The 11454-nt window shown below is 39.5% G+C and overlaps 1 protein-coding gene across 5 annotated transcripts; it reads right to left on the bottom strand.

The window, feature by feature from the left end:
- Positions 1-467: 467 nt before the first annotated feature.
- CLK4 (CDC like kinase 4) lies at positions 468-10869 on the bottom strand. Of its 5 annotated transcripts, none has more exons than XM_005523538.2 (14): positions 10669-10869; positions 8786-8845; positions 8028-8185; positions 6753-6978; positions 5480-5570; positions 5025-5091; positions 3726-3842; positions 3457-3623; positions 3257-3351; positions 2773-2902; positions 2396-2478; positions 1826-1905; positions 904-991; positions 468-823 (listed from the first exon to the last, which is right to left on the bottom strand). In XM_005523538.2, exons 2-14 carry the CDS (start codon positions 8837-8839, stop codon positions 686-688), a joined length of 1494 nt encoding a protein of 497 aa, XP_005523595.1. In that variant the 5' UTR covers positions 8840-8845; positions 10669-10869; the 3' UTR covers positions 468-685. The 5 variants fall into 5 exon arrangements, with proteins under 5 accessions (XP_005523595.1, XP_087919752.1, XP_087919750.1 ...); XM_088063626.1 differs by having other exon boundaries at positions 10672-10869; XM_088063624.1 differs by having other exon boundaries at positions 10676-10869.
- Between the last annotated feature and the right edge of the window lie 585 nt (positions 10870-11454).

Below are 11454 nucleotides of genomic sequence, written 5' to 3'. Positions count from 1 at the left end.
AATGATCTCATTACTGCAAGAGCTTAAATATGCCATTATTCTATGGCAGGCCATATTTCTCTGCAGTCTAAAAACTTATCACAACAATGTTCATCTTTAATGACTAGAAACAACACTGAAAGTAGGAAATGTTACTTTTCAGACCTTAACTAAAAAGATTAGCTCTGAATAATTAACACCTTAAGCATCAGACAAGTTTCCAAAAGCTAACTGGCTGGGGAGCAATGCAGCTATGTAACAGAAAATCTGGAAAAAAGGTGACCCAAAAAAGCCACCTACTTAGGATATACGGTTTCCAACAGTTCAAAATGCCATCAAACTGTTACACACAGCATAACTAGCTGGATCTTTTCTTCATGACTGATGAAAGCAAGTTTTGGGGAATGTTTCCAGAACTCCTTCAGCTAGCTCAGACTCCTCACCTACAGTGAGACTAGCATAATCTGTAAAAGGAGAGTGGTGCAGGCTTTCAAAAATGAAAATTACTTTTATTTTTCACTTTGATATCCATAAGACTACAACTGCTCAACAAGGTAAACATAACAGTTATACAAAACATATGTAATTATTTACAGACTTAACTGTACAAAATAATTTAAAGCTTACAAAAGTTTCATGCAACCTCTGCTGACTGACTGACACAGTCTAGGAAATCTCCTTGAAGAAGCATAGAAGATCTTTGAATTTATTTATTTAATGGATCAAAAAATGGATGCTGCAAGGCTTCATCAAGAGTAATTCTTTTGGCTGGATCATATTCCAGCATTCTGCGAACAAGGTCAAACAGACTTTGATGATCCGTGTCTTGGCAATGCATGAATTCCTGAAAGAAACAAGCAGGAGGTATTTTAGCGAGAGCTTTCACAACTGCAGTCTAACAGCAATAAAAATGCTGTCTCCTACCTTCAGAGGCTTACAGCGTCTCCTGACATACCGGCCTGCAGAGCTGTGCTCATCCCAGTCTAACTGGTCATGGTGAAAATAATGTTTTCTGCAGGACAAGGAAATAACAGTAAGTTGGTGTCAGTGCACACAGCAAGCAGATGCTTTTCCAAGAAGTTTAAAAACACCATTAAGTGTTCCTGCATGTCTCTCTGCATTTGAGAGCTAACATTTCTTTAAGTGAATATTTATTCACAGAGATCTGCTGCTTTTTTATTTCAGCTGCCACAATCATTAGAAAAAAGCTTTTTTTTTTTTTTAGTATTACTTGAATCTATTGCAATTGCTGCTTTCCAAGCTTTTTCCTGTTTTTCAAAATGCACTATAATCAACTGGACAACTGTAACAAACCATATACACTATCCAACCCAGAATTATTGCAATTCTACTCTAACATGAATTACAGAATTATCTACATGAACTGGCAAGAAGACAGCTTATGTAAGAAAGAAAACAGACAATCAAATCCCAGGACCTCTAAATCTTGGACATAGAGGGGTCAGGGGAGAACCCTGTGCTGGCTGCTTGTCCTTGCCATGGAAGTGAGAAACTTCTGTTGCATGGAGTTATCTTTGAGGAAGAGAGAAAGATCACTGAAGCATAGGTCTGAAGGATATGGAGGGGCAATAGAAGAGGATGACAGCTATATATGCAAGCAAGGGCCCTCTTCTTCCTCACAGTAATTATTGTGATGACATGGTCTCTATTCTCAGAGTTAAAGAAAAATTGATGTCCAATATTGTTCTGGTGACCATACCAAAGTTAGCTTTGAATCTTTGAATCCCTGTTGATCTGCAGCAATTCATAGCTTACAATGGCAACTTTGCAATTTCTCTTGTAAGAGAAAATATTAGGCAACTTACCACTTCTACAATGAACATACCTGGATTTCTTGATCATGTGAGTGGGCAGAGGCCCCAGTATTCTTTCCATCATTGCCAGGTGTTCTTTACTATCATGAGTCTGTGTAGAAAAAGCAATGAAAGCACTTAGCACATTTTTCTCCTCTGAGCCACTTGAGTGCTGGTAACAACACTCAAACTGCAAACATGATTTTGCTAGAGCACTGTCACAATATCTTTAAACACTGCCACCTTCAATTATAAAAAACAGATTATGCAATGCAGATTATACAACACTTTCCACAGTTAGGATGACCCTTGAACAACAGTTCATAAACCAAACATTGTACAGGTGTTTTCTTTGCTCTTAATTCCAGCAGTATCATGACAGTCTTCTTCACTCAAAATGCCAGAAAAGACCATCTTAGATACTCTGATGGAGATATCCAAGAGGTAACATTTTCCTGTATGGATGCTGGTTTTCCAGTCTAATCTATATAATCCTTAAAACCCCATGAGGTTATGCCTTTTACATAGTTAAGTGCATGTCATTAAAAGATTAAAATCAGTAGTCTGTAGGAGACATGTTCTATGTAAGTGTAGATACACACCTGAAACACTGTAAATCCCAGGTAATACTCAATCAGAATACAACCAATACTCCACACATCACACGGCTGAGACCATCCCAGTGCTGCAAAATAGGCAAAGTTTGTTTTACTTTTTAGTACGTTCTCAGAATCTATAACCCACAAAGCATATGCCCAGTTTCCACACATTTACTGATGCTCAACTTACACCCATGCCCTCCTCAGACCCTGGTGTTTATTTCTGGTTTTAGAATATTTATTTTACTGTTTACTCTCAATTTTACTACCACCATCTAAGAGATGACTGATTACCAGAACCATGAGCAACTACTCTGGTTTATGAAGTAAAGACATCTGAATGAACTACGATGAACTTTCAGTTAAGAGTCTCTACTGACCTAAAATAACCTCAGGAGCTCTATAATGTCTTGTAGATACCAACGTGCTATGATGCTCATCATCAAAAGTTGCACTTCCAAAATCAACAACTTTGATGTCTGTGTTTTTCAAAGTGCGTTCATCTCGTTTCTGCAAGAAATCAAAATGCTGTTAATTCTTTTTAAAAGCATGCTTAGGCAAAGAGCATTATCACATTATCTTCAAAGTACCAGCTAGCATAAAATGTGTAACAAAACACTTCCTCCAAATACTTTAATTCCTGTGCAGCTCAATGCTCCAAGAAGAGTGGGTAACAAAGTGATTTAATCTCAATACCCCAAACAGCTGAGTAAAGACCATTTACAGTAACAAGAGTTCTTTTCCTCTTTTGTTAACCTTAAATTAGCTTCAGTTACTTGTTATCTCTGTATTTTTTCTTTTTAAAGTTTCAATGAAAACAGAAGTAGTGAAATTCAAGTTGAGAGAAACGAAGAACAAACTTACCATTTTGGCATTATACTTCACTATGTAATCAGACTCCACAAACAAAATATTTTCAGGCTTTAAATCTGTGTGAGTTAGTTTATTATGGTGTAGAACTACAAGGAAAAAGAGAACAGTATTCCATAATTTGCACATTAAATTCCTAAAGGAGAATCCAAAGCACAAACATATATTTGAAAGGAGTATTGAAATTTACTTACAGTTTATAGACTGGCAAATTTGATAGGCCATGTTCCTAATGTCATTAATGTGAAATGGCAGAAAGCTGTTTTCCTTAATGAAGTCGTAAGTACTGAGCCCCAGTAGCTCAAAAACAATGCAGACATGGCCATGGTGATCAAACCATTCCAGCATCTGGACGCAGCGGCTTAAAAGAGAAAATAAAAAAAAAAGAAAACAAATGAAAATTGATTGAATAATGACTTTCTTCAAATCCTTGGTATGCTGACTACTCAAATTCCATACTTACAAATTGCTGCTTGGATCCATGTTGTTCAAATGTTCCAACACCTGTATTTCTGAACGGGCTGCCTCCCGGTATCGACCAACATTTTTCACTATTTTAACTGCTACATGCATTCCTCTCCTTGAAAAGAAAGTAAAGCATGGCAAACTGGATCAATTATTGTTAAATACCACAACCCCAAAGCAGCCTGATTTTAATAAAAGAAACACAGGAAGATTAAAGGTCATGGAGAATTATGAGTTGGATTAGGGGAATTTGATTTAAGCATGCTGCACTCAACCAGAACAGTTCTATAAAAAACAAAGTAATCCTGATCTTCTCTTTCTCAAATACCTATACTATATGCTTTATTAATGACTTCTCAGTATTACTATCTCATCTGAAGTAGAATAAACATTGGGACTCTGCCAGCAGAACAATCAAAAAATTAACAAAATTCTCATTTAAACAAAAATACTACAAAAATTTTATTTCTTTTTTTTCTCCCTGCAACTTGCACAACTTGTCCTGGCTCTTTTCCAGTGCTCTTACGGAATCAGGGGAATTGAGTAATTTCTGAAGTTTGGATTGTGAGCATTTTATACCAATGAAAACTGCCCTGCACTGAATGCCTGCATGCATTCAGACTGTAAGGCTGTCACTGAAATGGAACACAGACACAGCTCCTCTGTCCCATTCACTCTTAGACAATTCAGAACACTCCTTGCCATCACAACATGATCTCAAACTCCAAAACACTTATGAAATGACAAACAAACCAAAGATGGAGGAAAAGGTACTAAAGCTATGTCACAGAACTGCTGCTATAAAACATACAGTTAAAATAGACTGAGTTCTAACAACTGTTAGAAAATACAGTTAAGCTTCTCCTTCAGCAGACATGTCGCCAACATGGAAGCAATCATTCCATTAAGTAAGTACTGGATACTGGGTTACTGTTGATTCAAAAACACTTTAAAGGATAATTTTGATTATGAAAACTGAGGAAAGCAATTTACAGCTCACCCAATTCCAAGCAACTGCTTTCCAGAAACTGCTTTTATTAAGAAGCAAAACTACTTTCTCAGTAATTCACTGCACCATCTTTTAAAGTCTCCCAAACTAACTCTGCATTCTTTAGCTGCTCTCCTCCAGTTACAGTAGCAGCACTTAATCGTAACAGAAAAACGAAATAAAATTCTCAATCATTAAATAGGCCATTTGACTGCAACTTTCTCTTAAATAAAATGTCCTTGAGCTTTAATTTCTGATCTAAGTAGCTTTTATCATGAGATCCACTAATAAAGATAACCCAACACTTACATATCATGATCTATGCACTCCACTACTTTTCCAAAAGCTCCTTCTCCTAAAGTCGCAACAATTTCATCTAAAAAGAATAAAAATAAGTTAGAATTATACAAATACTTAAAGGAAAATGAACATATTAATGTAGATTTAAAAATGTGCCATTACAAAAGCATAATTACTTTAAATTTCAGCATCAGAATGCATTATTTTATTGGACAGGAGTCATGAAAACAGTTAGCCAAAAAACTATCTCTTGTTCTAATCTCAAGTTCATTTACTAATTGGAACTTTTTGAACACAGTATTTAAATTCTACAGAAAAGAAGATATGCAAAAAAACAAAAAAGCACAAAAAAAAACAGAACAAAAAGAGCAATGAGATTTCTTTAGCCCCCCTCCTCTGACATACTATTCTAAACAGATTTTTTTCTGAAAAGTTTTTTAAAAGTGTTGAAAAATGTTCTATACATCTTGCTCTTAGAACGTCTCCACTTTCACAGATCAGGTGACCCTCCTCATCATCCTCTACACTCCTGGATCTTTTCCTTCGGTGACTCTTCTGGAAACGGCACCAAGATCGTCCAGCCAATCAATATATCAGAGTGAATTCAGGGCAGAATACGCAATTCATTCAGCGGGGAGATATTCAGGCATTCAGTTACACACCAGGCCACGAACAGTTGGCAGGAGCAATTTCAAATTCAGTCCCCAGAAATTCACAGGGCACAGTTTATGTTACAGAAGAAAAACATGGCAAGGAACAGATTTTCAGATAAATACTTAAAGTGATACAAGCAACAGAAAAAAAACAACACAATTTTGTCTCTCAAACAGTGGCTTAATTGAAGACAGATTAAGACTGCAACACTGCTATTTCTAATACTTTGCTAGCAAATAGCAAAAAAACAGTAGTATTTATCTACACACCTAAGCTCTCAGTCAGGTGAAATGTTTCTATTCTTAAAACATCCACTCATGTAAACAATTTTACTTCCCCCATGTTTAGAGAGGGGAGGAAACGTACCCTGAAGTCCTTAATTTACATTATATAATCTAATAACTTTGCTAATCTTGCTGTTCTACTGCAGAAAAGTGGTATAAAACACCTGGAGCTGTAGATGCATCAGTGGGCATCACGACAATCATGAGAAATTCAGAGCACACCTTCAAAGAAGGCAAGCAGCAAACTTATCCCATCTCACTAAGACATTAGGTGCCATTAGCTGGGTACCGGGCTCATCAAAGCTTTCTGGAACTACATGTAGAATTGTCCACATCAATTTACCAGACATGCACTTTCATCCTTTCAATTCATGTTAAAAAGGCATGTCAATTCAATTACTTTTAGCAATAGGGTGGATAACATCTCACAATCCACCTGATAAAACATGGTTCACTATGCTGCAAAGCTAAGTGACAGCTGTACTTCAAAACAGGACAGCTACCTGTCTTCATTTTCAAGACATTTTTTTCAGATCAATCCCAGTGATTTTGACTATCAACCACCTGCATTCCCAGCGTACAACTAATACTGACGATCCCACTCCCCCACCCAACACTGATCCAAGAATCTCAACTAACAACATATTCACATGCTCCACAAACAGACTCAATTAAATACAAATCCTTTTTCAATAATGTATTTCTTAAATACCGTGGATCAGGAATTGCAGCTCTAGCACTCATTTACGAAGTCTATTACCACTAATTCATTAATAATAAAGTTAAAAATTACTCATACCGAATGCGATTGGTGACTGGAGCAATGATGTCTCTTATGCTTCCTTTTATGACTACTTTTCCTGCTCCGACCAGAGGATTTGCTATAGTGATGATGGTGACTCTTTTCATAGTCTCTGTGATAATGCCTGTGGTCATACACTTCACAGAAGTCATTTCTGTATTCCTCAACATATCTCCGGTCATGATGGTCTCTTTCATTTATGGCTCTATCGTCCAAATAATGACTGAAAATATATTTTAAGTGAATGTTCTCCACTTCAAAAACTTGAGGTTCCAACAAGATAAGTGACCTGAGCTGAGTTATACAGTATCTGTCTTTACAGCAGAAATGTTTTTTTTAATTGAATCCCTCCCCAAAAATAGTGGAGCTTTTCATGTTACTTTATTAGGGATTTAACAACATTGTCAGTCTCAATTACATGGCAGCCATCCACATGAACAATGTATGATCTGTCCACAGTTTGCATAGTAAGAAACTCAGACTTAAAAAAGATAAACACTTCCTAAAATATACTGAGCAACTTCATTACAACCTTTAAAGTCATATGATAAACCACTTTCAATACAGAAATCATCCCTTCTATGCTTTCAAAGCTCCAGGTGTTAAATAAAGCCTAGAGACTGAGAGAAGTAGCATAGCTCTAAGTGCTCTGCAACCAACATTAAAACCTCAGATTATCTGGAACAAGGATCTTTTGCACAGAAAACAGACCATTAAGAAAGCTGCTGAGGCACAGAGTTCCCTTACTGCTGTACGCCTACTCCTTCCAGCATTTTAATAAGCATGAGTATGAGCTTTTAAAATAATTCCATTGGATCTTTTCAAGGAAAAAAAATCAACACAAACCAAGACAAAACAGAAAAATACATCCTTCCAGTGAAAGCGGTGTAGGAGAAAACACAAATCACTTCCAAATTAGTACGAGAAATTCATACTTACCATTGTATTAAATGATTAAACAAACCTTCACCCTTCTTTTGTTCACATTAAGTTAAAAAGCACTTTTCATATGAAATTTAATATTGATTGTATTCAATACCAATATTTAACTGACATCACTGAGACAAACTAGTAACACTCACTTGCTTTTATTCAAGAATTTCTATTTAATGGTTCAGGTGCTGTGTTAACAGCTACGTATCAGGCTTGTCTTAAGCAAGCTAAGCCATAAGGAACTGACAACTCTAGGCATTCAAAAACTCCTACCCTGAAAACACATTTACTTTAGACATGGTAAGAAACATTTGCACTACTCAGTTCAGAGCCTTATACCTTTCTGAAATGCGACTGGGTTTATAGTGCTTGCTCTCTTGGCCACTGCTGTGGGACCTCTTTCTGCGTTTGCGGCTGCTGCTGTGCTTCCTCTGATCCCAGCTCCTTCTGTCGTCCCACTCAGGACAATGAGATTGCTTTGAATGCCTCATCTCCCACTGCAAAATACAATAATTTTTTTTTTTTAAATCAATGAACACACATGTAGGTGCAAGTCAACAACGGTAGCTTGACCAAGTATGACAAAACTAAAAAGACACATTTTTTCTCAGCTCCCTCCCCCAACTATGTCGGTTTGGCAGGCAGACACAGCTCCCTCATCCCAACACTAACACTGTTATGAAACACAAATCAAGATTAAATGGGCCAACTCATCTTCATTTAATAGCTTCAAACATGTCATTAAAGCCTGTTTTAAATAAACCCTCAAGTGACTAAACACAATAGCATCCTTAAAGAGCCTTCTACTGGAAGAAACCTTCCTCTCCAGACATCCTCTAACAATAAAACCTGGATTTAGGTCTTCCTACTGTATTATAAAGTAAAATCAAGTATGCACAATCAGCCTAAAAACTTCTCACACTAAACTATTTACAGAACACCAGGAAACAGTCACTTTTAGCAACAACCACTGTGAACGCTGATGGATTAACACAGCTTTGGAGCACCTGGAGCCAAGTCACAACTTTTGCACCCTATTAGCATGCAGGACTGTGAGTGTTCTACAGTTCAGCTGATTTGCCAAAGACAAAACCCACCAGCTTCTGTTGCTGGATGTTAGGTGCAGGAAATCTTTGTTCAAACAGGTACATGCACAACTGAAAAAAAAAAAAAAGGCAAAGTAAAACACAGTAGAATTAGTGTAACAAAACCAACTTATTTGTTTACTCATCTGAAGAGTATTTTAAAAGTAAGAATAATCTTCTGTATCTACTTCAGTATATTCCAAAGAATGATTTTATACAAGATAATAAAAAGTTTCTGCAGTAAGCAGTGACAGTGAGAACAGTACTTTAGAGACAATGACAGCAATAGAGTAGAAAAATCATGACTGTAAATCATGTGTAAATTGTGCAAATCTGTGTAAATTTACAGAGAACAATGCCTCTATACAAAGAGAATGCATTAAGACAGAAACTCCTAGAACATGCAAACGACAGGCCTATTCTGGAGGAAAAAAAAAAGTTTTTTTTATTATACTTTCAGAAGATCTGTGAGAGGCTGGTAATTAAAAAGAACGAAACTAAAAAAACCTACAGACATCCGCAACAATATTTTTTAAATCAAAAGCATATTACCAAACCGTGCAAAATATGTGCCTTGTATACATTTCGGGTGAGTCATGATTCAGAAAATCTTACTCACTTGTGAGATTCTAATAAAAAATAAAAATAATAATGTAACAAATGACAAACAAAAACACCTGAAAAAATTAAAACCGAGTTGGTGTTTCATTTATGTGCTTTAATTTCCTCTCTTTTTACACAGCTCCAAAGCCATTTTCCTCTTTTTTCACCTTACATAACTCAGGTTCTGAAGCACACTCAGGTTTCAGTGACTCCTGAGGTGCAGAGCTCCACGCAGTTATAGGGGAACTGAAAATTCTACTTATGGTTGCCTGGGATATTTTTTCTTTCCCTGCTTGGCAGAAAGTAGGCTGCACTGAGGTATTGAACAACTATCTAAATAAAATCACCATTAAACTGTTCTGCAGAGCAGGGCTTGGGGGCAAGAAATACTTGACACAGGAAACTGGAGAAAATGCTTTGCTGAAGACTAACTACTGCTTAACTACAATCAAATGCACATAGCACACGTGAAATTAGGATAAAAATTACAAATTGTGTCCCTAAAGGAGCCAAGTAAATTTAAATGAGGAGGAAATGGCCAGAATCGGTCTGAGTCCATTTTAAGGTAGAAGCCACCTTAAAACTTTTTACTACTGTGCTCTGTCTGATTTTAAGCGCCGAAGAACTTCACTTATGTAATACTGACAGCTGCCACGAACATATGCATTTCTGTAGCATGTGGAACTAATCCATGTAACAGGCAATTTTCACTCCCACATTTTGCCATAAGGAGCCATTCCCCTACTGAACAGATCCATACACACAAGGGCCACGAAAGCCCTGCCGTAAGCTGCCTACACAGCAATTTTTAAATGCCTCTCCTCAAAATCCTGGCAGGCGGAAGAGGTCAAAGGCTTATTCCTTTGGGATGACCAAAAGTCCGACACCGCAGATCCTGGAGGGGACACCCGCCACCCCAAGCCAGGGGCACCGGGCCCACTTCACGCCACGTTCCCCCGGGGAGGCCTCCGGGGCCGGCGGGGGAGGAAGGGCCCATTCCCGCTGCCACCTGGGCGGGCGCCAGGCACGGCGGGCCCGGATGAGCCCAGCTCCGCCCAGCCCAGCCCTCCGCGGAGACCCCCACAGAGCCCCTGTACCGAGAATCCTCCTCCCCTCTCAACACCTGATGCGCCCTGCGCCGCGGAGACAACGCGAGCAGCCCTCCCACCCAACCCCACGCCCTGCGTCCCCTCCGTCTACCCGCTGCTTCGTCCCCCCTAGAAACAGAAAGGAGTGGTGAAAAAAGCGAAGGAAGCGAAGGTGAAAAGAGAACGAAGAAGGGCCGCCCTCACCACTTACAACTGGAACAGAAAGCGAGCGAGTTCCGTGTCCTCCAAGCGCACAGACAAAATGGCGGCTGCGAGCGCGGAGAAGCTGCTTCCTCCTTCTCCCTCACTCTCGCGGCGTCTCTGAGCCGTGACGTCAGACGCACAACGTAAGACTCGGCAGGGCGGGAGCTCCATGGGGAGGTCCCGCCCCTGAGGTGGTGCCGCTGTCAGGGCTGCGGCTCTGAGGGCAGCGGGGAAGTGTTCTTTAGGTCCCGTCCCAACCCGTCCCAGCCCAGCCCAACCCACCCCACCCCACCCCACCCCACCCCACCCCACCCCACCCCACCCCACCCCACACGCTGGGCATCGACTTTACCCAAATCTTCATGGCTTTGTAAGCCAACCTTATGGAAAAGTTCAAACATGGAGGGCGAGCTCCACTCCAGAGTTGCAGGCCTGCCCTCCTGTGGTGCCTCATCAAACGCGTTTAGCAGTGCAGAAATCACTAATTAGTCACAACCCCTAATTAATTCCTTCTAATGAACTCGCCAAACGCAGTGTTTAAGCAGTTTGGTTTAAACATACTGGGGTTAATTCTGCAGTCAGGCCTGGCTTCATGCTCACAGTTCCCTGTGCGAGCTCTTCCTGTGTGATGCTCACGGTATAAACCCAGTAAAATATTTTATCTGCCGGACTCCGCAGCTTGGAGCTGCCCCCTCTGCCGTGTGCAATCGCACGGATCGCGGAGCGGTTCCTGCCCCGTTCCGGAGCACGGGTGCGATGGCGGATCCAGCCGAGTCATGTCCTGGC

This window comes from Pseudopodoces humilis, chromosome 17 (genome assembly GCF_049639895.1).
Source record: "Pseudopodoces humilis isolate 2021_Gansu_Grassland_sample_001 chromosome 17, ASM4963989v1, whole genome shotgun sequence".
NCBI lineage: Eukaryota > Metazoa > Chordata > Aves > Passeriformes > Paridae > Pseudopodoces > Pseudopodoces humilis.
The sequence above is the reverse complement of the archived record's forward strand: the minus strand, read 5'-3'. Positions and strand labels throughout refer to the sequence as shown.

Bases quoted from the DNA above. Each gene is read 5' to 3' on its own strand.
- CLK4 (XM_005523538.2), bottom strand. From the start codon at position 8,839: ATGTACCTGTTTGAACAAAGATTTCCTGCACCTAACATCCAGCAACAG. The intron at 3,352-3,456 runs GTAAGTAAATTT...TTTTCCTTGTAG, and splicing joins AATTTGCCAGTCTATAAACT to TTCTACACCATAATAAACTA. The intron at 2,479-2,772 runs GTCAGTAGAGAC...CCTATTTTGCAG, and splicing joins AGCTCCTGAGGTTATTTTAG to CACTGGGATGGTCTCAGCCG.